The 26,165-nt window shown below is 37.8% G+C and overlaps 1 protein-coding gene across 3 annotated transcripts in view; it reads right to left on the bottom strand.

The window, feature by feature from the left end:
- The window catches only part of MGAT4A (alpha-1,3-mannosyl-glycoprotein 4-beta-N-acetylglucosaminyltransferase A), a 78,502-nt gene that overhangs the window by 23,090 nt on the left and 29,247 nt on the right, over positions 1-26,165 (bottom strand). For all 3 annotated transcript variants that reach the window (XM_086619343.1, XM_086619358.1, XM_009983747.2), the window contains exons 2-8: positions 25,907-26,074; positions 22,946-23,086; positions 19,932-20,065; positions 7,238-7,284; positions 6,536-6,649; positions 5,843-5,918; positions 4,286-4,400 (exon numbers count right to left, since the gene is read on the bottom strand). In XM_086619343.1, the coding sequence (XP_086475469.1) occupies positions 4,286-4,400; positions 5,843-5,918; positions 6,536-6,649; positions 7,238-7,284; positions 19,932-20,065; positions 22,946-23,086; positions 25,907-26,074 (795 nt within the window). The remainder of the gene's footprint in view (positions 1-4,285; positions 4,401-5,842; positions 5,919-6,535; positions 6,650-7,237; positions 7,285-19,931; positions 20,066-22,945; positions 23,087-25,906; positions 26,075-26,165) is intronic.

Here is a 26,165-nt window from a genome sequence, read left to right on the forward strand (position 1 = left end):
AAAAACAGACCTCTGCAGTAAAGCACCTGGTAAAATAGATCTTCAAAGCTCGGAACCTCTGACTGTCCACAGCTACTCCTCTTGATGGAAAGCAGCCCAGTACAACTCCTACTCCACAGATCCAACACCCCAGCCTTCTGAATCCAAACCAGCCAAGCCCTGGTCTAGCCTTTCCTGAGTAAGGGTAGCAGCAGTAGCCTGGCTTCCCTAGGGCATAGTCATAGCCCAAGAACATGGAGCAGCATTTGCCAGGATCCTGAAGTTCTGTGGCCTCCCATGCAACTGCAGGTGATGAAAGTGCTGTAAGCCATGGAGCCACTAAGATGCTACAGATTGCCCACTGGTCATCCCCAATACACAGTGGAAAACCATCAAGCAAAAGCGACCTAAACAAAAACTGCAGTCAACGCGCACCAGCTCACATCAAAGACTATGCAAAAGAATTAAAGCAACGGCTCATCTTGCACCATGTTCAGGCACTTGGTACGGTGCATGAGAACAGACATAAATCAAGGAAATTCTGCCGATGAAATTTCAGAGGTTTCAGATTCTGGGTGCATACAACCTACCCTGGGAAAAAAATTCGAAAAATGCAAAAGAATTAAGACTCAAAGGTAAAATCTTGCTCCATAGCAATCCTAGAGATTTACAAAATGTGGAAGACTTTCTCCATATTATTTATCTATATGGATAAAAGTAAGAGCCAGGACTGGAAGAGAAAAAAGATACAGTGAAACATTTCCTGCTATTTATTGTGCCCTGCCAAGAATTCTGTCTCATTTTCAGCGTATTTAAACGCTATCCTTAGTGAACTATTCTGGCCCTCTCAGTATTTTGTTGGCAAGTACAAGACACATGCAAAATGAAAAAAACTTTGTTTTCTACAGTTCTCCAAATTGCAAATATCTATATCATTCACTTTCATTCTTTCGCATAAGCATCATTAAATGTATTCAGTCTACACCAACAGTAATTTTATACCTACAAGCACATACTCCAACTATAGTTGAAGTCTTTCAATGCTTTCCCTGTTACTGATATGCAAATGACTATCATTAAAAGCAGAACCTCTTTGAAGTTATTTAAATCTCGAATATTTGACTTGATCTACTCTTCCTCAAACTCCAACTATGTGGACAGCTTGAGCAAAACAAATCAGAACAACTTAAAATAATCAGAACAACAGGCCTTAAAACATCAGGGCACAGTAAGATTCAGAGAACTGTGTAAGACAACCAAAGGCTGATTTCAGACCACTCTATTAAAAGTTTGTGACAGCTGACATTATAGCTACAGCGCAGAGTATTGCACATCCTCTGGAAAACACTTCAGCTTACAGGCAGTTGGAAGACAATTCAACATTTCTCATAAAAAGCTACTAGGACTTCCCTATGTTGTGTCAGAGACCGCAGTGCAAACCAGAATCCAGAAGAGAAAAAGATGCATCTCCTTCCACAGATGTTCTTTGGGAAATAGCATACATCTCACTCATTATTTATTAGATACTTGACAGCACTTAAGACTATGCTTTCAGTGTTAAAAAAAAAACAAAGCAAGTAAATTCTGCTCTGTGGCAGAGGTGACAGAACGCTATAATCCTGCTGTCAACCTAAAGAGCTGCATTTGCCACTTCCTCATGTAGTACTTGCATAAATTAGATTTTTCAGTTCAGAAATACACTATGACAAAATCATGTTACCAAGCAAGCTTCCAAGCTGATGAAGGTTTCTAATAGCTTACAGAATCAGCCACACCTCTCTTTTTTTGAGATTATTTCTAAATCAGTAGCACCTAGGCAATTTAGTGCTCTACTTTCTCTCTTAGACATCCACACATAAAACTCAACTCCAGTTACAAACAACTGCTTTTGTTCTTCTCCATAGCTAGCTGCATTACCAAATTACCATAGTACCAGTCCGCATCAAGATCCATAGAGGGACAGCAGAGATGAAGCAAATCTACATTACTTGCATAAAATTTCTATGCAATATATGGTTGTAGCACATCAATGAGTCTCAAAGCCAGAAGTTTTAGTCACTTTCAAGAATATTAATTTTTCTCTCAAAACTTAAAAGCAGGATAAGAGGCTAAATTGGGAGAAAAAAGAGCTCATTTAATTTTCTAGATAGAAAAGCAACATTAACATGTGTAGCCATAGCTAAATGCACCTGAAATTCTACTGATATCATCTAACTAAAAGGAGGCAAGCAAATATGACACAAGAAACAAAGAACAGGGATGCAAGCAACAGGAGCTAACAACTAAATTTAACTGCAACTGTTAGCAGAGCCTACACTGAAAAAAAAAAAGTATATAGACAGAATAGAAAAAACAACTGTTTAAAAATATTTCAACAGTTGTGTGGGTGATTAAGCCAAACGTCAGTATTAAGAACTATCTACCTACCCCCTTCTGGCTTAGACACTGTGCCCTCTATAGCAGCACTGAGAATAGAAAGGGGTGTGAAATACACAAATAATAAGTCATCTGAAACACATCCGCATGGGGTAGACAGGGCATGTCCTAAACTGTAAGTTGGTTTTATGCCCATTTGGACATATCAGTCTTACAAAACAGCAATTTGTAAAGTGAGCAACCTCTACTGCTAAATTAACCAAACACAGAACAAAGTAAATTACTTCTGTAGCCCAGGAACTTCATACAGAATTTACATTTAAAGTGCAATTAGAAGCAGAGCTAAAACTCTAACCCCAACTAAGCCCACAATTTAACTGTTCAAAAGTAGAAATAAAACCTAACTAGATGCACGTATTCAACCAGCCTCTGCAGCCGCAGAATCACAGAGAGTTGCAAGGAGCTCCCCAACAGAAGATACAAGTCTATTTAGGGCAAAAGCTCCAGTAAATTATTTAAATGTTTATTTCTCCACGATAGGCAGCTCCATTTCCTGTTTCTCCCTTTTCACCTCTTAAGCAACAAAACCAGTCCCATAACTATTTCAGCAACAGCGTATCTCTGTTGGTAGCCCAAGGCAACCAAACAGATCAGTTTTGTGGTGGCTCCACTCTGCCCACCTCCTCTCCATTGTTTCTATAGGTTAGACTGACAGGCAAACGTACAAAGTACCATTTTGTACCCTAACATAGCATGTTTAGGAGATAACTACTGTTTTCCTTTCCACTCAGTGAATCTCTGAGACCCTGCAAGTCAGGAACTATTGCCTCAGCAGCACACCTGATGCTGAGCTGGAAACACGATAGTACTTGCCATTCACAGTGCCAACATTCTCAGCTCTCAGTGCTACCCTTAAGGGTCACTGAGCTAAAAATGAAGATGTTCTCTGGAAAGTAGATCCAAAGCAAAAACAAGACAACAACAAGAATTTCTAAGAGAATGACCGAACTTGGGACTGCACTTTTATCTGTTACACGTAGGATTTTTTTTTCCTGTTCTGAGCTCAACTTACAGCCTTTGCACTGGAATTGTTTGTGTTGACTACATCTAGAAATCTTCACAGTCTGACATAGCTTTTGATTTTTCCTTGCGTATCTCCAGCTCAGTGCTTTTAAACAGATCATGACACACCATGAAGTAATGAAATAACCTCCCGATTTGAAAAATCTCTTCAAAACTTCTCTTTCGTTGCTTTTCTGTTAAATGTAGTGCCTCTCAATAAAAACATATTGGTGTGAGTGCAAAGAACCATAAAGTAATTTCAACAGCAGCGTGGTAGTCAATCCACAACAGCTCGAGATGCTGCATTAGCTTGTCTCACTGTTGTTCACTGCAAATGACAGAGAGACTCTAACTACATCTAAGAAGGAGCAGACTGTCATAACTTCTCCTTGATGGAGCAGAAAGGCGGAGATGGAACAGGCTTTGCAACAAAGACAAATCGATGCCTGCTGATTCTTGGAAATTTTGGCACAAACACCAATGAAGTTGGTGGGTTTTTTTCAGTTTTCATGTTTTTTTTCTTTTACTTCAGTCAGTGTGTCGTAATGACATTTTTCTTTTAATGGCAGCTGAACTGAAAATAAGTCATTCCTTGCAGTTTGACTGTTAGTATTTTTATAAATTAATCAACTTTTGGTTATAAAAATGCCCTTTTTTCCAACAGTTTTGAGTTTGCCTCTGTCATAGAAAAGTATATGAAAAAAATGAAAGAAAACAACAATCGTGAGTTAAATCAGAGTTCCTAAAAAACTCAATTAATTTCTACTTCTTGGTCTATTTCCAGTACAAAGCAGATAGCTTTAAAGTTAGATCGCTATTAATTCATGAAGTCTGAGGATAAATGTGTTCTTTCGAACAGTTTTCTTACCAATGAAACCCAGTTGAGAAAATTCTAGAATCATCCAATCTTCAGAAGCGAGCTGAAGTGCAAAATTTTTTATTGTGCTGAAATAATTCTGCTTGACAACGATATCATCTTCAAGCTAGAGGAAGGTAGCAGTGATACCAACATAAATCAAAAAAAGCACCAGCAAAGCAATAGGAAAAACTACAGCTAGGAAACATTGATTTATAATATATTGCTAACACATAGCCATATATTTCTAATGTAAGTGCTGTTATAAAACCTAGATGCTATAGCCAAGAATAAGTATTGTAGGGATCACAGTCTGTCCATTCGTTGAGAACTAAACCAGAATCTTTCTGTAGTAAGAATCCACAAATGTATCTCAACTTATTACTTCAGAACATTGCTTTTCTAGCTTCTGTCTCCAGAAAAAAATCATCCATGAAATAACGTTAGACTAAGTGACATCATCAGCAGAACAAGTAGCATATCTGTATTATTTGTAGGCAAACGTGGCTGTTTATTCACACACTTAACAGCACTGAAAGAATTTCTCCTCTGAGACCAGCAGCGAAGAGACACGTCTACAGAGGTGGGATTCATTTCATCTGGCTTTAGCTGTCCAACAGAACAGGTGCGTAGTCCAAACTAACAATCTAGTCTGGGCAGCAGAACTGCCAAGATGTGGTGCTATAATCCCTTTAATTCATAGTAAGTGCAGGCCACTGCTTTAAGGATCCTGCTTCTCCTGTCCTTTCTCCCACTGCATTCATGCTCTTCCATTTGTGCTGGCATTAATACTTGTGCAACTGCCGAGTTTCAAAAAGACTGTCTCGTATCATTGGCTGTGCGGCTTCCAGGAGAGCTGAATCTCCAACAGCTCTCTGGGAGTAGTCAGCACAGCTTCATAAAAACTAGGTAAGATGAGTGGGGCTTTATATCCAAAGGACACAGTCCCAAAATCTAAATAAAGCTCATAAGCAGAGTTATTCACTGAATCTGCAATACCTGTAGGTAAGGCTTCTACTTCAAAGCCATAAGACATGATAGGAACAGTTCTGAGCTAAATTAAATTTAAGAAGAATTGCTTAACTCTGTTCTTGAAAACCTCCTTAAAAAAGAAAAAAGAAAACAAGTCTAGCAAGACATTGAAAACATAACTATACGCAACAGTCATACTGAAGTGATGCTGCACTTGCTTTCAAAAGAAAGGAAAAATGGATTTTAACTCGAATTCCACTCAAAACTATACAGGTGTTTTTTGCCTAAGTGACTCAACAATAACTCATTTGGGAGACACAGAAAAAAACAGTAGTTAAGCTGTCTGCATTCCTTCACTTTTTTTACTAAGCATCTTAAGATAAAATAAGTTGCATAAAAACAAATTGCTTTCTACTTCAGAGACAGTGTCCTCCACAAATTACTTCCTCATATACCATAACCTCTGTACTTACTGCCCTCCTTCAACTATGGAATCAAGCTATCTCTGTTCTGTGTAGCTCCTTCTGATGTATCCAACAGCATAATTTCTAGAGACTCATTTGAAAACTTGTCTCGAAATAAAGAAGAGAAATTTACCTGAATGTAATAAACCCCCTTTTTCTGGGCATACATCATAAGAAAACAATAATCCAAGTTTTGTTTTGTTCTCCATCTGAAATTAAATTAAAAGCTTAAGGATAATGAAAAAAAGTTATTTCCATACATGCTGGCAATGCAAAGTAAATCTCACTACGAAGAATGACGCATATTACTGAAATATTAGGACAGCTGCTTTTTGCGTTGTTCCTTCAGGAAATCCTCAGTCTGAAAAAGGGAACAAAGCTTTCACTTTATGTTTTAATACAGACAAAAAAACGGTTTAACTTGAATATGATTTTATGAAAACTACCTGACATAGCACTAAAACCACATCTGCATTTTAAATCATAATTCAGCAGGAATTACTGGGGTTTACACTGTATTTCAGGAAGAAAAACAGTAAACAAAAAAGTCTACATATGGAAAAAAAAAGTATACCAAGTCTCAGTTCTCCTCCCAAAATTTAACACTAAATGAATTCAACCAAGCATAGTGTTAGGCTCTGATCGTGCACGGAACAGCATGCGGACAGGAATGAGATGGATTCACAGAGCACTTTTAGCATCCCCACACTTTCAAGAATTACAGTAAGAAAACATTGCAAGAATTCACATCCCACTTGCCATTTCATAAACAACAAAAGTGTGGGTGTGGGAGGAGATGGGAAAAGATCTGGGGGAATAAACTAACCTCACTCTCTCTTTTGAGTCTCCAAATGTCTCTTTCAAGTTTGTCAAGTCAGGATAGTAAGTTGCAGGAGGGGCTATTACTTCCACCAAGCCAGAATTGATCTCTGTAGAAAACCTGTCAATAGAAACATCCTGAAGTCACATGAGAGATTCTGAGTTCTGTAGACTTCCTCCCTGTTTTCTGTTGGCACAGTTACTATGTCTGGTTACAACAATGACTTATTCAAACAAGGCATGTAAAATAAAAGTAGTATATAAAAAAAATATTGTTTTCCTTAGCATCTTCTTTAGAGCAGTATAGCCTCTTACCCAATAATCAGAAATCTAACTAGATTCTAAACACTTCTTTTGCCTTTCTTTTTTCAGAACCTAGAGATTATTCTTTTCCATAGCTCTCTTTGAACATATGGAATACAAGGCCCTAAGACAGATGTCACATATTTCCATTCATGTTAAACCAATCCCATCTGTTTGTGTTGCACCAATCTCATTTATTGTTTTACAATTTAACTAATTGCATCACTGCCCCTTAACTTGTCATCTATTACTTTGTTGTTAAGAAGTCCAAATCCCCAAGAAACAAAAGTGCAGGATCTCGTATTTCCAGAATACTTTTTATTACTAATCACAATCTGATTTAGGAACAAACAAAAACCAAACCCACCAATAAGCTACAAAGTTCCCCATTAAAACTACAACTTACTCTTTTTCCAGGCTTGCAACAACACTGTTAACATAATCAAGATCAGTCTGGAAAAAAACAAACACAAAAAACAAATAGAATACTTAAGTTTTACAGCTATACTTTAACAGAACCCAATAAAATAAACATTGGAGGTAGCTGTACTTGAAAAATCAGTTTCAGCGTGCAACATATTCAATATAGGAACACACCACACATGTAACTATGTCTTATGTCTAATGGGAGAAAACGGATTTTTTTTTTTTTTTGCAAACAGAGAGGAATATTTGGCTCACATTTGTTTTTAACAGGCAGTTCTAATCCAACTGTTGGTATTTTCCTGCAATTTCTCAAGCTCTCAATGACAAAATGATTACTGAGTGTTTGTGTAGGGAGAACTTCATATTATTGTTATATAATAATAATTGTATATATGAAAATATTATCAAGGACAGGGTTCTGGAAAACAGCACTGAACACACACTCTTCTTTCAAAAATACATTTCCTAAACTTCACATATAAAGCGTGGATGCCCCAACCACAGACAGCAATGGACATGCTGTTTTCCTTACTAGGGTTGCTTTTCTGCATCAGAGATTAAATTTGAGGGACTATCAACCCTATTAATCATCAGAGTTTTAAAGATGCACAAATTCTAAAAATTACTTGTTGGTTAAAATATAAATTGTGAAATTCTGGAAAAGTCTAGATTATCTAACTTGCCAGATCTGGCCGATTATTCGAGCTATTCACTTGGTTGTACACATGCATTCCAGGAAAAGAGAATTTGTGAATTCATAAATGTGACTGAAAATCCTAATCTTTGTTACACTTACTAATCTAATAATTTGCCACACTGTTTATCAGTTTTCAAAAGAAAATTTACAATCCAGATTCTGATGGGTCATGAGGATTCTGCAGAAATAGCTGCCTTTGAAACGCTGGAAACAAAGGAAGAGTTCATACTTTTTCTGATGAATTTGTAATGCAGATTATTATTAAAGGATTATACACACAGAGAATAAATCCCTCCCGAGCATTTCTATAGAACCACTAATCTTGTTTGATAAAGGTGCTTACCCTTTGATCTTAAAAATCACCATTCCTATTTTTGAAGATTTATTTTTATAAAATCCAACATAATGCCAGTGACGCACACTTTTCCAAGAAGGACAACAGCGGGTTTCTTTCAAAAGCAGGTTTTAAATACTACAAGAACATGTGAGTAGAAAGCATTTGTCATACATATTTTCTTCATAAATGCTGTGCCTAGTGCTGGACAGAAGTTCTAATAAGCAGATAAGGTGTTCACAATTTTAAACTCATCCTGCAGTGAGTTCCACACAAGGAGGCTCAGCAGTCCATATGGACCTTGATATATCACTAAGTCTTTAAATACACATACGGATTGTTCGCACACAGTTTATTACTGGAATGGAGTTTAAGACATAACTTTTTCTGCTGTGTGTAACAGTTGCACATCAGTGAACTAGTGACTACCTAAAAATAATTTTAGTATATCCATCTTTAACTGAAACATTTCTTTTTTCTTTTTTTTTTAAAAAAAAAAACTTTTAAACATTAAAAGTACAGAGCTTGTTTAGTCAGCATATAAAAAAGACACAATTTGAATTTCCAGTTGGCATGCCAAACTTTGATTATCCAGTCTAGCATTAGTAACTCAAATACTTGTTAAACAGTCCATACTGTAATCACATAGAAAAAATGCATTTTTTTTAATAGATATATATATTTTATATATATATATATATATACACACACACACACACACACACACAGAGCAGAAACACAGCTAGTTTCTCTATGGTATTCCAGAGATTGAAGTAAATATCAAACTTCATCCCAACTGGAAGCACTTATTTAGTCACAAGCCTGTGCCCTAGTGGAAGTCTCCTTACAGCGAACATAGTTTTGACGTATTTTGCAGATACACCATGAAGTCTTGCTAGTGCTTTTAAAGCCTTATACACTTATACAGAACACACCACAATCAGAGGAAAAAGAAAGTCTGGAATAAGAGGTTTTTTTCCTACTTCCCCTTGTTTATGTCCTTCACACAAAAGGCTGGCAGTTTCCCAGTCAGAGCTGCAATCACAACAGCTTCATGTTAAAGATATGTACCCTGCAGTCTTCCAGTCTCGTACTGTAATCTGTGCTGCTGTCAGACAAAGTGAAGATGGTCTGGTCTAGCTGCACTGAACACAAGTAACAGCAAATACCACTGCTGGTTTGGTAGGTAACCTTCCTTCTGAATCAACAATTACTGCATCAGCGTAGCGCAAAGGGAGATGCCACTTATCGATGAAAAAGAACATTGAGATTAAAAGAGTTGATGTCATTTTTCACATGATCAAATGCATTAAAAACTTGATATCCTGCCATTATTTCTAAATAAGCAGTTGTATTTATATCTACCAGCAGCATCTGAGATTCAGAACCAGGATTTCAACATCAAAATCTTCCCCTCAGGCTAGCAGGTTGACTGTCATCTTTCCACATCAGAACTTCCAGAGGCAACCACCTCCTCTCATTCTTGTTACCCAGCCTAACACTGAGCGGGATGTTTGTCAACACTCTTCAGCCATGGTGCATCCCAAGAAAGTGGCACTTGTAAGTTATTTCACTAAACCTCATGAAATAAGTATGAGAATATGCAATAAATTTCATCAAGCTGTAACTATACCCAAGGGAAGAGTTAACTATGCAGAAGACTTTGCAGGATAGCAATGGAAGGAAATATGGAATAGCCAGATAACTGCTCTAACATAAGGATCTTCCAAGCAGTATCAATAAATTCATCTCATAACTAACAGGGAAAAAAAACCAATTATTTACCAAAATCTATTCCCCGTTTCTGAGGAATAAAGCATTTACAGCCTTGACAAAATAAGACCTAAGGTCCTCTTTATCAACCTGCAGGATGTGAGACTGCTGAAAATAATTATCAACTATATATAACATGAAGGAGTAATACCCTTGTCTTCTCCAAGAACCTTATCAGGACAAGACAAATCCAGATAAATCAAAATGAAGTAATCCATGAAAGACAAAAAGTGTAACTGTTTTCCAGGCTTCCAGTGAAATCATCCGGTAGATACCACGTTGACTTTGGGGCAGCTATGATGAACCGAAATTTTGCTTCATGGTATCAGTGCCGCTTGCACTTACGAAAGGAAGCGTCATTGGTGATCCCAACCAAAGCAGCACAACCTGTAAGACTACTACTATGAATGTTTTTGACTACCAAATCAGAAGGCAATAATAAAATCAGAATTTTTCCTTAGTAACTAACTATTAAGGTTGAAGATTAAATGATCTCTAAGAGTTTAAGAATCAAGAAAAAGAAGCAAAAATGAACATTTTAAGAACTAATACCTTTAAAGCAATTAAGTGCAAAATTGTGATAGGCCACAACCAAAGAGTTAACAGTCCCAGCCATAAAGTTGCATCTTATCAATGAATCACATGGAGCCTTATAAACAAGTTTGCCGTGTTAGTTGGATCTCTGGGAACTAATGAAAGGTGTAAGTAGGTGTGGTTATTTCAATATCAGCACTTCAAATCCTTCCGCCTGTTCTTTCTTCCTAGACGTATGAAACTACTGATCTCCAAGAGAAAGCAAGAACACTTGGAGTGAGACATCCTCCTTTGTTCATTCATACCAGATCAGACTAAAGATTGATGATCCAGCTCAGAATCTTGCTTCCAGCAGTGGCAGCCATGAACAGATATACAGCAAAGAAAAGGAACAGGACAAGCATACACAATACTCCTTCCTGCTACCATTCATGCTCCAACTACCTTCAATTCAGGTTACTTCCTGAGACAGATATGATTTTGGGTATTTAATATTCCTCAGTAGACTCCTCTTCAAGGTATCTTGCCAGTATCCCCTTAAGCCTATCTAAACTTTCAGCAAGAAAAGATTTTAGCTTATGAATCTACAGAGTTTCATAAGCCTGTGAACATGGCAACACCTAAGGTTTAACTCCTTGCAGCAGCAATTTTGATGAGAGACACATGTAGAGTGTTTTGATGAATCTCTCTAAAAGAAAAGTCAGAGTCTGTTGTGGAACAAACTAAATTTTCAGACTGTCAGTGAAATAAGTTACTTAATTTCCTCAGTTTTTTTAAGATGCTGCCCTACTATACCTTCTCTAGTACAGTACAGTACCTTCTAGTCCCCTACGGTACCTTCTCTAGTTTAGGTGAGGCTGCATTTCAAATTAGCAATTATTCTAAGGTTTGTCTGAACAAACATTGTTATTCATAAAAAAACACACAAAGAACCAGAGCAGAAATGAACTTTCCAATCTTTTTTGTTGATTTTTATGAGTGAGCATGTACATAGCAAAGTAGTAGAATACATTAGCTAGCAGACAAAACCAGAGGTTAGAAAGTTCTGATTAACAGCTAGCCAAATGCCAGATAAAACAAAGAATTCTAGTTTTAAGAATCAATCCTTTCGTACTGTTAAATCCTACCTACTTCATATCTTCAAGAATGACAAAAGGAGGACTGTTTCTCAAAACATAAGGAAAACCATGACATTTTAGACCAAAGGTCTATCTACTGTCTTAGAAAGTAGCAGATGCATTAAAAAAAAAAAAAAGATGCAATCGTAGAATCACAGAATATCTCAAGTTGGAAGATACCCATAAGGATCATCAAGTCCAACTCCCTGGTCCTCAAAGGACTATCTAAAACTAAACCGAATGACTAAGATCATCATCCAGACACTCCCTGAACTCTGACAGGCTTGGTGCCATGGCCACTTCCCTGGGGAGCCTGTTCCAGTGACCTACCAGCCTCTCAGTGAAGAATTTTTTCCTGATGTCCAACCTGAACTTCCTCTGATGCAGCTTCACTCTATTTCCTTGTGTCCTGCCACCGACCACCAGAGAGAGGAGAATGGCACCTCCCCGTCTGCTGCCTACCTTGAGGAAGTTCTAGACAGCAATGCAGTCACCTCTCAGACTTCTCTGTTCCAAGCTGAACAAACCAAATGACCTCAGCTGCTCCTCATAAGTCTTGCCCTTGAGGTCTTTCACCATCTTGATAAACCTCCTCTGGACACACTCTAATAGTCTAATGTCCTCCCTATGTTGAGGAGCCCAAAACCACACACAATACTCAAGGTGGGGCCACAACAGTGCGGTGTAGAGTGCAAGAAACAGGATATGTACAGAATGAACCTTCCTTCCCTTCACATACCTCTCAGTTCTCAGTAATAAATAGTTTATAATTTCTAGGCCTGACTGGCATCCATACCATTAGCTTCAATAGCTCCTCCTGGATCTGGTCTTTTTGAATTTGCCTGATTCATTTCAGAACTTATTTACTCACTCGTATTTCACAATATCCAGTAGCAACAAGGTCCACAATTCAGCTACATATCAAGTGAAAAATATTGTCTTTGTTTTAGATTTTGCCTCTTAATTTTGTTTAGCAGCACCTAGATTACATCCGCATCACCATTTCAAACTAAGAATTTGTTCTAATCCACGTATAGAGTCGCAGAATGGTATGAATATGTTAAATCTAAATAAGCAAAACTGAATCAAAACAAGGCTGGAGCCAGGCTGACACACAGGCAGAGCCAAGAGCAGACACTTTGCATCAGACCATACAAGACATGGTCTTGTACTGTAGCAGTACCAACAAGACATGGTACTGCTGGAAGAAATAAAAATAGCCTTGAAGTTCAGACATCTATATTCCATTGTAAAGCATGGGATTCCTGTCCCCTCTTTTATTTCCTGTCTCACCCCTCCTGCAACAACTTATTTAGTGATACTTGATACATTACCAAGTAATTTTTCCTTAGTTTGCCACTAAGCACTACTCTTACTCCAATTCCTATGACTTATCCACTCAATGTGATCAAAAGTGCTAAACGCTGGACTTTATATTGCCAAAGTGCCACAGAATGGCAGCTGCCATGAAAAATTAAACTGCATGTGTCAACACTGGCACCTGGCTAGTGAAAAACTTCATTTCCACATTAAGTTCTCCAAATGGGGTGAAAAAAACCCAACAAACAAAAAACACAAAAAAATAAAGAAAAAAAACACAAAAAAAGCAAGTAAAATATGATGGAATGACATGATCTAGTGCAGAAGCAACATAATTGTCACGTTTTCTTGTTCTGGAAGTTTGACTTGAAACCTCAGCTTTTTTAAAAGCTGTAATTTTCAAGGTGCATATTGAAATGCTCTGCAAAATGTACAAGTTTTCAGCAGTTGACTCTGCTTTGAGCATGGAAATGGGTCTAGATCTTCTAGATATCCCTTCCAATCTTGGTGATTCTCTGAATCTTCAATCTTGCCTTAACAGATCAAACCTCTGATTGGATTAAATTTCTATTTCAGTTGTCAAAAAGAGTCAGTTTTAAGAAGAGAAGTGCAAACAGAAGCGAAGATGGCACTAAAATTCCAAGATTTTTTTTTCATAAGCCACTAGGAAAGGAAATTAAGATGCAGAATATCAAAATACTACAAATGTAAGAAAAGAAGCTACAGAGACTGTACAGCACATTCTAAACAATGTGGTTTATCTAGGCTGTTAGATTATCCAGATATTAATTCCTAAATTAAACCTACTAGAACTAGAAGTAAGTCTCAACTTATTCATGAACATCTTCCAAAACAAGAAAAAAAATGCCTGGGAAACAATCATGTTAATCTGCAAAGCGTGGTCATTTCATTGCTTACTAATTTCTACAATTTTATTTGATCTTTCATCATCCCTGTAGAATAGAGGTGAAATAATTTCACAGTGTATTTTAAATAATAACAAACAATGAGAAATTGAACAGCCTCCAGAAAAGGCAAAGCAAACACGTATTTGCCTTGAAATTGCTGAAGTACATATGAATATAATTACCCATATACAAGGCATTAAAATTCACATTGGAAAAAGCAGTCACTAAAGTGGCATTTGGACCTATTTTTGGATATTTATGCAGCAAAGAAAAACCCCTAAGGAATAAAAGTGCAGCAGTGGTTTTCAGAGGTTGCAATAGTGTACAGCTATAAAGTCTGTGGAAAAACAGATAATAATATTTGTTAGAGTTCAACAAATGCAGCTGTAAAAAAAATATTTTCAGGAATACAGTGTCTGCTTTCAGATCTGAAGCAGCAAGTTCAAGTTAAATACAGACAACATGAGAACAAGATGCAAAGCGAAAAACAGGAATGGAGAATACTGTCATAACATAGCCCTCTAATGTTACATAAGCAAAATGTAGCATCCGTGTCCTACATGAGCTGATGACTTCATCCCTCCCCTACTGAAAGTCCCCACACTACCACACAGGTAAGAAATATTCTTCTCTCTCCAGACACTTCTGTGATTAACCCAATTCAGTTCAGAACAGGGTTTCACAATGCAAAGCCTTCGGCAGCAATAGCAGGAATACAAGTATATTCTGGTATCACTCCACTCTCATTTCTCCCTACCCTTGCATGCTGTATGTCAGCTCCTCAATTTACTTTTTAAGGTCAGCCATTAAAATAAAAAAAAAAAAAGAAAAACCAAGGGACAATTCAAAACAGGACATTCAGATGCAAGTTATGTTAGTGTCATACAGCTTTCTACTAGCTTTGTGCCGATGAAGGCTGGTTTTTAAGAGTCTGAAAGAAAGTAGCATATGTGGCCTGGCAACCTGGGGAAGTTTTTTCTTGTCCTTAGGTAGCAGCAGTCCACACTCTTTGGGTACCAAAACTTATGTGCCAAAGCAGCAGGCATTACAATAGTAGCTTAAATATCTCAAATTCTCATGGACATGTCAAACTACTCTTCCAGATATAAGTGTTGGCAGTGTATCTAGCATCTGTGTTCATCCTGATCAGTTTTGAGTGAGATGTTCAAAACAAAGGCTACCATTTCTGTAGGCCCTTAAAATTACGTGGTGAAGATAATGTATCATTTGGCACAGTAGCCTTGTCTAGCTTTGATTTTTTTGGGAATATATACATATTATATACATACATATGTAAGTATATGCTAAGATCCACTGGTCTTTCTCCAACTCGAGATGTGCAGTCAGATCTTTTGAGGACTACAAATATACTCTCCAAGGCAGCTCCAGGAAGGAGCGGCTCAAGTTTTCAACCATTAGCAGAAAACATGGAACATCTCTGCAGCCAGGTTGAGAGCAAATGAGATAAAATATTCCGTTTTCTATAAAGAGATCTGCTGATCAGAGAGATCTAAAATTCAGGCCCAGAGTAAGAAGAGGTGAAAACACAGGCTTGTTTATTTTGCTGGAGAAGTTTTCCATATTGCACTCCAATGTTAACACATCCACAACAGGTTCAGCGAGGTTTGACCCAGTATGTGCACTCAGTGCTTAATTTGCTGAGGCTTTGTTCACACCGGCGCACAGGATCGTACCTTGCTGAGTGCTTGTGTCACACTGACCCAACCAGTACAGAAACTTTTCCAAAGAAATAATAAAGAAAAAAGGACTCTCCACAAAAGGAGCACAGAGAAAATACTACCCCGAACAAAATGTTTTAATTTAGCAGCCACTAAAGAGTGAATAAGCAATATGCACAAAAGTGTAACATACGGCCTAGTTCTCCAAGAACAAACGGCTGGTCAATTACTGCCTAGTCAGATGTAACCAGTACTGTACACAATTAGAAAAATGCTTTTGCATACCTGTAGTGTCTTCTGATTCTTACTGAAATGATTTGTCCTTCTGATGTTTTTGGTCAAATCAAGGGCTTAGAGTCTCTCCAATACACACTGATTACTGTCTGTACAAAAGACTGTGCTAAGTGCAATCACTGATTAATGAAGTGGACTGACAATAATTTGTGATATATTTAGAACAACTCTAAGATGCATTTTCTTCACAGTAAATGAGATCTCTCCACAGGAAAAAAAAATTTGCTTAGATACTAGAAAAGTATTTTAATTTCTCTCATATTCAGTTGTGTGTGTGTGTACATATGCCTGTTGTTCCACTATGATGATATAAAGGACTTCAAAATCATGTTTCTCATGTTATTTACAAATCCTATTAAACCAGACAACAATTTTAATCTGGAGTTCATAATTTCTCAAACCTAGAACCTATAGTTTATTCTGAAAGCAAGTTCTCATACATACTAGGTTTATGAGATTTGAATCGCTTGTTTCAAGTCATCCAATGAGCCTATGAACTAGCTACATAGTGAAGGGGAATAAAAAGATTTTTAAGTAAAGAGGTATAATGAATCATGCCTATTTATTAGTCATCCTAATGAATACCTGCAAATTATTCTGCAATAAAGTTATTTGACAAATTGGAGAACACAGACATATGTCAGTTACTGGGACAATTGCACAATCTTCAGGCAATTCTAGTAACTATTTAAATTGGTGATTAGATATCACATCAGCTAAGATATTTTAGAATTCCTTGAACTTCCAGTATGGAAATTTACTGTGTATAATTACATTACTGAGAAATATCCATACAGTAAATGAATACGCAGATCTCTCTATTTAGCAAGCATAATGCATCTATATTTACTAGCTCATCTGTTTACACTGTTCATGATGTTTGCAGAAGGCCATTAGCCCTAATTTCCAACTTATTTTCTAGTAAAAAAGTCAAAGTTACAATAAAGGAGTGAGATTGAACTGCTAAAAAAAACCCCAGCAGTATTAAATGAGGTTTTTAGGGTGCTTAGCACAAAGAGATTACAGTCATAGAATCATAGAATTGTTAGGGCTGGAAGGGACCTTCAAAGGTCATCTAGTCCAACCCCCCTGCAAGGAACAGGGATATCTCCAACTAGATCAGGTTGCTCAGGGCCTCATCCAACCGGGCCTTGAACGTCTCCAGGGATGGAGCATCCACCACCTCTCTGGGCAACCTGTTCCAGTGTTCTACAACTCTCATGGTAAAAAATTTTTTCCTAATATCCAACCTGAATCTACCTCCCTCTATTTTAAAACCATTACCCCTTGTCCTATCACAACTGGCCCTCCTGAACAGCCTCTCCCCATCTTTCTTGTAGGCCCCCTTGAGGTACTGGAAGACCGCTATAAGGTCACCCCGGAGCCTCCTCTTCTCCAGGCTGAACAGCCCCAACTCTTTCAGCCTGTCCTCATAGGAAAGGTGCTCCAGCCCTCTTATCATCTTCGTGGCCCTCCTCTGGACCCTCTCCAACTGGTCCATGTCCTTCTTATGTTGGGGACTCCAGAACTGGACGCAATACTCCAAGTGAGGTCTCACGAGGGCAGAGTAGAGGGGGAGAATCACCTCCCTTGACCTGCTGGCCACGCTCCTCTTGACTATGTCCATGACTATGGCTTCCAGCAATGCTTCTCAAATACTGTCAAATTGATTTCTCAAATAAGTCAGCAAGAAAATACTAAAATCCTTTTAAAATACCATTTTTTCATATAATTCTCATAAAAACATTTCTGTAAATTCTTGCACTTTTTTTTTGTTGGTACAAGCTATAGACAAAGCACAGATAGTAATTTTAAGCTTATTGGCAAAATTACTTAAATTCACACTATGACCATTTCTTGCTTTACTTAAACCGCACAGACATTGAGCAGAGGCCATCTCTCTCATACACACCATGGCAAAACTTTTTTTTAGAAATTTTCACCATTATTTTTAATACATGCATAGTTGGTCAAAGTTCTAATTTGTTTTTAAATAAGCCTTCATTAATGCACACACATTAATGATAGCAACAATGTAACACAGTTCAGGCTAGGAAACCCCTCAGACAAGGCTATTTTAAAAGCTAAAGTCCTTCCTTTTGTTTAAAGAGGAACAGAAGTCCACTAGGGGAGTAAGCATTTCTTCAAATAGCCAGAGAAAATCCTTATTAAACCTACACTTTCCATCTTGCAGGAAGAAGCTGAAATATACAGCATAACTCAGAAAAAGCACGGCATAGTTCAGGTTGAAATATTTACTGTACCATACTAATCATTGAAAGAGTTCTCTGCAGCAATCCCAAAACAAACTATAAGATATTGAACTTAAGGAAATATAAAACATGGTCAAAGAAAAAGTAAAGCAAGGAAGATATAAAATAGGATGGAGTAAAGCAAAAGAAATGCAAATCTAAGGAATTTGGGTTATAATGGGACAAGAATTTAAACTTAGGTTCTTCAAATTCTCCCAGACGTTCATGGCTTGCAGTGCCCGTAGCATGTATGTGAGTAAGCACATAGTGCTGCTCTCAGAGAGATAAGAGACAAGATACAGAGGGTAACAGTATCCCACTCCGGAGCAAATCACACAATTCTCCTTGGGCACAGAAGCAATAGTTCCCATGTTAAAAAGTTCAGTTCCTTCACGGTCACTTTTGAAGAATCATTCCCAAGATGAAAAGAGAATTTAACACCATCTCAAAGGAAGAAAGTTATTTAGCTACGCAATACTTGGGTACAGCAATATGGCTTGTCTAAGGCCACAAGAGAAACTTGTGCAGTTGGGGACACTTCACTCCTAAGTTCTGTAGAAGACAGAGAATCCAATGATAACACACAGTCTTCATAGCCCAGACCTTCTTAAGCAAAACAAAATGAAACTTCAGTTTTAAACCTTGAAAAGCCGCCACACTAAAAGACAATAAAATTACTCCAACAAATACAGTGAACCTAGAGTTCCAGTAATTCAGAATGAATTCTATTCTCTTGATATTCTCAACCAACGGATGTTTTAAGAGCGTTGTCTGCAGAAAAGCAGTATCTATCCAGACAGACAGTTTTTGACCAACTGTCAAGAAAAAGAAAACAGCAATTTACATTAGAAAACCGTAAGAATCAGTTCTCAGGTACAGGTAAAAAGTTTACAAGCTTTTCAAGGAAAGCTTTAAAATGTGCTGATAACAGAACTAGAATTATTAAAATGCCTATCTATTTTCCACTGATTCATCCCTGAATGGATATTGGCTCACAGGATTAAAATAATTTTCAGCTGTAACTAGAGGAATCGCATTTTCATCTGTGGGACTCACAAAACAGGTTCAGTAGAGCATTATATGACTAGATGAATGAAGGTCAAACACACATATAAATTTCCCACTCTCCAAGTCAGACTTCTGAGAAAAACATACAGATCAAAATAAGTATATGCAATTTCCAGCAGCCAATAGCATTATTTCTGAAAGCACTCTATCATTTTCCTAAATTTGGTTTCCACTAAATCAGAGCCAAACTGACCGAGCAGTCCAAACGAACACTGTTTGAATTAATCCATGAAAAAGGTCTGGACTTAGAATATCCACACTATCCAGCAAATAAAATCAGTAATAATCTGTGCCTAACATCTCAAACTGCAGGACTCATTTGACGAAAGACTAAGCAGTAGCATGAAGAGAATGGGAAGAATCCTCTCTACAACACCACAGTCCCTTTAGCCATTATTTTGCTGTTGAAGGAATAAGGTAGTTAGCATATCACTATGTATAAGCATCAGAAGATTTGCAAAATAACCAGTCCACTGAATCTGTGTCCACTGTTCCCTTGATAAACAGAAAAAGCTGGGCTCTTCAGGATCGTTTCTCTCAGAAACACAAGTTTGACACTGTCTCCTTTTCTTGGAAGGAGAAGACAGTCATCTGCCTACATCTTAAAGAAAAAGTAGATCCTCATCAATTCCTGAAAGGAGTAGTACTTGTAATTAAAGTCAGGTTAGAAATTGTATAAAAATGTTTAAGTGATTACCTCTCCTATAAAGACAACCATAACACAATCCAGTTTTTCTTCAGGGGACAGCTTATCAATAAGGGAGTGGAGAGTTTCTGTAAGGTAAGACTTGACTTTTCTTTTCACTGTAGGTATTCCCATTACAATGGAAACTGAAACCAAACAAACCAGAAATGTACTTTCAGTGATTTCATACACAAGATAGAAAATAAAAAATCTTATCTCACAATAGAGCATTGCTTAAGAAATACAAAGAGTTAAAAGATGGAGATAATAGTAATTAAAAATAGTTTTAAAACATACCACTCATCATAAGGAGTATGATTAACATAATCACCACCAATACTCACAGCAAACAAAACCAAGAAATCCTAGACATGCCAGATTATTGCATAGGTGTGGTTGGTTGATCCTGGCTGGATACCAGGTGGCCACCGAAGCCGCTCTATCACTCCCCCTGCTCAGCTGGGCAGAGGGGAGAAAATATAATGAAAGGCTTGTGGGTCAAGACAAGGACAGGGCAAGAGCACTCACTAATTACTGTCACAGGCAAAACAGACTTGACTTGGGGAAAATTAATTTAATTTTATTACCAATCAAATCAGAGTAGGATAACGAGAAACAAAAAACAAATTTTACTCCTGAATTCTCTCCCTCCTCCCTGCCAGTGGCACAGCGCGATGGGGAATGGGGGTTGCAGTCAGTTCGTCACACACTGTCTCTGCCACTCATTCCTCCTCAAGGGGAGGACTCCTCACACTCTTCCCCTGCTCCAGCATAAGGTCCCTCCCATGGGAGACAGTCCTCCACGAACTTCTCCAACGTGAGTCCTTCCCACAGGTTACCGTTCTTCATGAACTGCTCCAACATAGGTCCCTTCCTCAGGGTGCAGTCCTTCAGGAACAGACTGCTTCAGCATGGGTCCCCACAGGGTCACAAGTCCTGCCAGCAAACCTACTCCAGCATAGGCTCCTCTCTCCACAGGTCCTGCCAGGAGCCTGCTTCAGCACAGGCTTCCCATGAGGTCACAGCCTCCTTCAGGCACCCATCTGCTCCAGCATGGGGTCCTCCATGGGCTGCCAGTGGATCTGTGCGCCACCATGGACCTCCATGGGCTGCAGAGGGACAGCCTGCCTCACTATGGGCTGGAGGGGAATCTCTGCTCTGACACCTGGAGTACCTCCTCCCCCCTCCTTCACTGTCCTTGGTGTCTGCAGAGGTGTTTTTCTCACATGTTCTCACTCCTCTCTCCTGGCTGCAATTGTGCAGGTTTTTTTTTTTCCCCCTTCTTAAATATGTTATCCCAGAGGTGCTACCACTGTCACTGATGGGCTCAGCCTTGGCCAACGGCAGGTCCGTCTTGGAGCCGGCTGGCACTGGCTCTAACAGATGTGGGGAAAGCTTCTAGCAGCTTCCCACAGAAAACACTCCTATAGCCTTCCCGCTACCAAAACCTTGCCATGCAAAACCCAACACAATACATGGTATTAATCAGACAAGGTGCACCAAGACTCACAGTGTGATTAAACTCCCTAACTTAGTTTTATTTAGAAACTTGCATAATCATTCTTCATAACTCAAGAGGTTTAACTTCTCGGAAGTTATCTTTTAAAACAACACTGCTGAAAAACTCGCATCTGATTCGCGTTGTTCTAGAAAAACAAGTCTAGGTCATCAGGATTGCCAGAAAATTCCTCACTGAAATCTCTTATCCCTGTTAAAAGCACCTCAAATGGAAAGCAGTCTGGCCTCAGCTATGACACTATTAACACCATCTTTCAGCTAGCCATTTGACTCTTGTGTTCCTTAACCTTCCCACAGTCATTCTTTCGCACTCCACACTGTATCCTGGCTACCTACTAGGAACACAGCAGATAGCAGCATGAACACAGCAGAAGGATAAAGCAGACGTCACTAAGTCTGCAAATAAATAACTATTAAAAAAAGTTGTTTAACCTTCCTTATAGAACCTCCTTCACCTAGCAACTACACATTAACAAGCTCCGAACTTTTAAAACAAACACTCAAAAGCACAGTGACCAGGAAAGGGGAAGATAGGAAAATAATTTAGACTCAGAATTTCCTCCCTCTTTTTAATTAAATAAACCTGATTCATATTTCTATTTTGTAATTTCAAACTTCTGTCATATATTCCCATTGGGATATAATACAGGCTTCACTTAAAACAAGAAAGGAATATGAGTCTTCTCCTTCCTGAATAACAACACTGAAATAAATGGTGTTTATATCAGAAAAATAACCCTATGGCTTGAGCCTACGTATTTGTCACACAGGCATGCCTTCTGTTAAAAGAAGGACCAATCCAACTTTACAAAGTAATGAAAAAGAAATGCAGGCCAGGAGTAACTAATGCTTCTTTGAAAAGCAAGGAGGGGGAGAAAAGGAAGAACGCAAGCTCTAGTGGAGAATAACACGAGCCATTCAAGTCAGATGGCACACAGAGAAATCAGGATTCCTTGGTGGGCCTTCAAGTGTAGAGACCCACACACGTATGCTTTGAGGTATATGAGCTTGGTTGGGCTTTACACTATTTATTTTCTAGAGCTCCAAGAGTGGGATTCCATGGAGCTATCCTTATGACCAAAGCTCAGAATTTGTGAGGAGAAAAAAAAAAAAAAAAGAAAAAAAAACCCAGAAGCATCAACTTGAAAATAATTATATCCATGCACGGTTGCCCCACAAATCTGAAAAACCAAAAGGATATGTCCATTAGCAGTTCAGAATCTTGAGCTTTGTTCCCTTTTACCTAGTTACAAAAAAATCCACCCAAACTAAATGCTTCTTAATGTGTACCTTAACAGGGCATGGGGTGTGACTGAGATTATGCAGAAGAGAGCAAAGCTGAAGCCAAACTCCTTTCATCTTGGATTCAGTGCAAATTCTAAGAGATATCAATACCACACAAGTTAAATGAGATGTCCTTGATCTACCAAGTAATGCAGTAAATTATATTACTAAAACTAGAAAGTCCGCCAGATATAAAACATAAAAAAGACATTGTATCAGCATACCTCCTGTCCTTCCAAGGCCAACCTGCACAGAAGGTTGAAGGCTTCCTTCATTTTTCAACAAATGAGGCAAATGGTAATAGATATTTGGCACTTGAAGAGATTTTCTACTTGTTAGCTCTTTTAACAACTTCAGCGTCTCATCTGCAAACATACATGAAATCAGTAAAGCAGAAAACAAATAACATGAAGCCTTATGCAATGGTAAATAGTACAAAATTCCAAGCTTGGTCCTAACTGAAAACAGAACAAAGTCTGTGTTTTACTGAGGCATTATATCTTGTGTACAAAGGAAACCTTTTCTCATTTTAATTTTTTAAATAAACCATGGGTGAAATTATTTTCCACTGAGTAACCTTGCTACAGATATAGTTAATACTTACCCGATCATATTAGACATAGTGTGCAATCATAGAAGTAAAGAATGTCTCATTTATTTAGGGGTTTGGTTGTTTGGGGGTTTTTTCCTCCAATTAATCAAGATGGGAGGCTTATTTACCAAGATTATTTTTCACTTATGCTTACAGAGCTCATCACCATGTAGTGATACTACTGCAAATAACTTTTCAAAGCTACAACAACATATTGGAATACACTGCATATACAGACACAAAACAAAACCAGCATTAAATATACAATTGAGATTTTGAGTATTTCTGCAATAAAACAAATGCTAACATGAATTTAATTTAGTCCATTAGAGTACTTAAAATAATTCTTGCTCTTTCTTGAGTGACTGCCTCTCAGGATGTCCAGGTGGCTCTCAAAGCTGCAAATAGCAGTTTTTAAATTCCCCTGCTGTCCGTGCTGATTTTCCTACATCAAGTGTGAAAACAACTCTTATTTCAAGTGACAAATATGATAGCATATGGACCTTTGAAAACTTATAGGCTTTATAATATTAAGTTAATTAAAAAACTGTACTCAAGGTTTCCAAGATAAAATTGAACTGTGAAGAAGTGAGAAAAGTAATGCTGTAAAGTATTCCACTCCGTAAGCCATCCCATCCTTCTATTAAGGAAATTTTTTACAATGAGGGTGATGAAGCTCTGGAAGAGGTTGCCCAGAGAAGTTGTGGCTGCCCCATCCCTGGAGGTGTTCAAGGCCAGGTTGGATGAGGCTTTGAGCAGCCTGGTCTAGTGGCAGTTGTCCCTGCTCATGGCAGTAGGGTTGGAACAAGATGATCTTTAAGGTTCCTTCCAACCTAAACCATTCTATGACACTATGATAAAGGTCATTCCTCTCACATTCTGAGTGTAGCTTCTACAAAGACAGAATGATTTTGTTGTGAGTTTTGGATTGGTTTAGTTGGGCTTTTTTAAGTATTTATTTTTGGGTGAAACTAAATTCCTAACCACTTAAAATCCTGAAAAAAGCTTTGTAAATAGATGTGATAAGTAGAATTAATTATTTTGATAGATTTCAATACAAGTACATTTTACTTTTCTTGCTAACATTTCCTTTAGCTTCAACTACAAAAGCAGGACTAAAAATTCTGACAAAGTACGACAGCTCTTTGTATGAATGAATAATGATCTACATAAACATTCTGGAATTGTTTCGGCTTCAAAGATAGCAATTAATAACTACATAGTATTATGTATACTTAAGTACATTAAACTTAAAAAAATCTGCCTAATAGTAAGTTCTGAGCACAAAAACTCAGGAATTCAGACTTCAGCTGACTTCCCATCATGGATCCATATGGAAAAAAAGAGGATGTCCCAGTTGGGATCCAGACACGGTAGAATGTTATAAGTGTGAATCAGTAACTTCAGCTGCATCAGAAGAAAATAACTGCCTGTAACTATATTTGTCTATAAGCAAATAAACTCATTTTTAGAAACAAATGTGGCAATAACTTAATCATAAATCCAGTATAAAAATTATTTTACTTCCTCTATGGTTGTTCACTTTCACTTTTACAGTAAAAACATACACACAGAACAGGAAGACAAAAGTCGTATATTATGTTAAATATAACCTTTATCCATTACCATTCCTGGAGATCCAGAAAACTATGGAGATCAGGTTGGATAGGCCATTAGTCAGACCTAATGAGCAACTCATCATTAATATCAGCACTGAGGGTCTCTAATTATAACAACAACCTCCACCCCCAAAAAAACAAAATCTGTAGAAAGTAATAACCTATAGCACAAATGCAAGTAGACAACAGATTTGAAAAGCTTGATCCAGTTTTTTGAGTTGCAAAACTCTTTGGGTTTTTATTCCTCATTAGGCCAAAACAGTGACATTTCTGCAAACCAAATCAGATGTCTCACCAGAAAGTTTATATTTATTTGTTATTGATTTTCCATCTAGAAAAATCAGAGTGACTAAAGCAGTAACAGTGTGATTTTAAAAGTTAACTTCAATAATCTAGTGAGTAGTGCAAAGGAATTCTCTAATATTACCAAACACAGCCCTCTAAACTTGAGCATCAGCCTCAGGAACGGGTAAAAAACTTACGGAAGACTTTACCAGCTCACCATTTAATCACTAGTTATTAAAAAGGACATTAGCTGTACATTTTACAAATCATAACCAATATCTTAGCCTGTATGCTTTTACATTTTCCAGCTGACCTTTAAACATGTTTTAATTGCTTCAAGTTCATCCATTTCTTAAACACTGTTAGCTCACCTTTCCCCTCAAGCTCTATTAAAAAAGTGATGTAAATTATTGTAAAAAAAATATTCAATGTGTTAAATAAGTAACCAGAGCTACACATGGAATAAGTATTCAGTCCCTAAAGTCATAAGAACAAAGTGTGGGTGGATCATTAAGAATACCTGGAAAAAACAAAAACATTCCCATCAGCTATTAGGTATTACAGATTCTTTATTTGCACCGCTGAACAGTTTCATTCGGCTTTCTCGGTATTAATTTCTTATTCTATAGTAATAAGAAGAGTTATTAGTAGCACAGAGTTATGAAAAGTAGCTCAATCACAGTATGTACCTGAAAAATTATTCATTGCATTCTTACTCCCATTTGTTTCTGCTACTGCACGCCTGAACTGCTCCAAGATAGCGTTCAGCTCAGAAGAGCGTTGCAGAGTGCGATGCTCGGCTATACGAAGACGTTCCTTCAAAGCATGAAATTCCCGTTGATACGCAATCAACTTTTCTAGAGAGAAAAAAAGATGATCTTGGTTATTTTTGGAAACAAACACCTACAGACAGATCCAACAAGGGTCAGGGATTGCTCAGCTATGCAG

Source organism: Tauraco erythrolophus, chromosome 1 (assembly GCF_009769465.1).
Source record: "Tauraco erythrolophus isolate bTauEry1 chromosome 1, bTauEry1.pri, whole genome shotgun sequence".
In the NCBI taxonomy this organism is placed as follows: Eukaryota; Metazoa; Chordata; class Aves; order Musophagiformes; family Musophagidae; genus Tauraco; species Tauraco erythrolophus.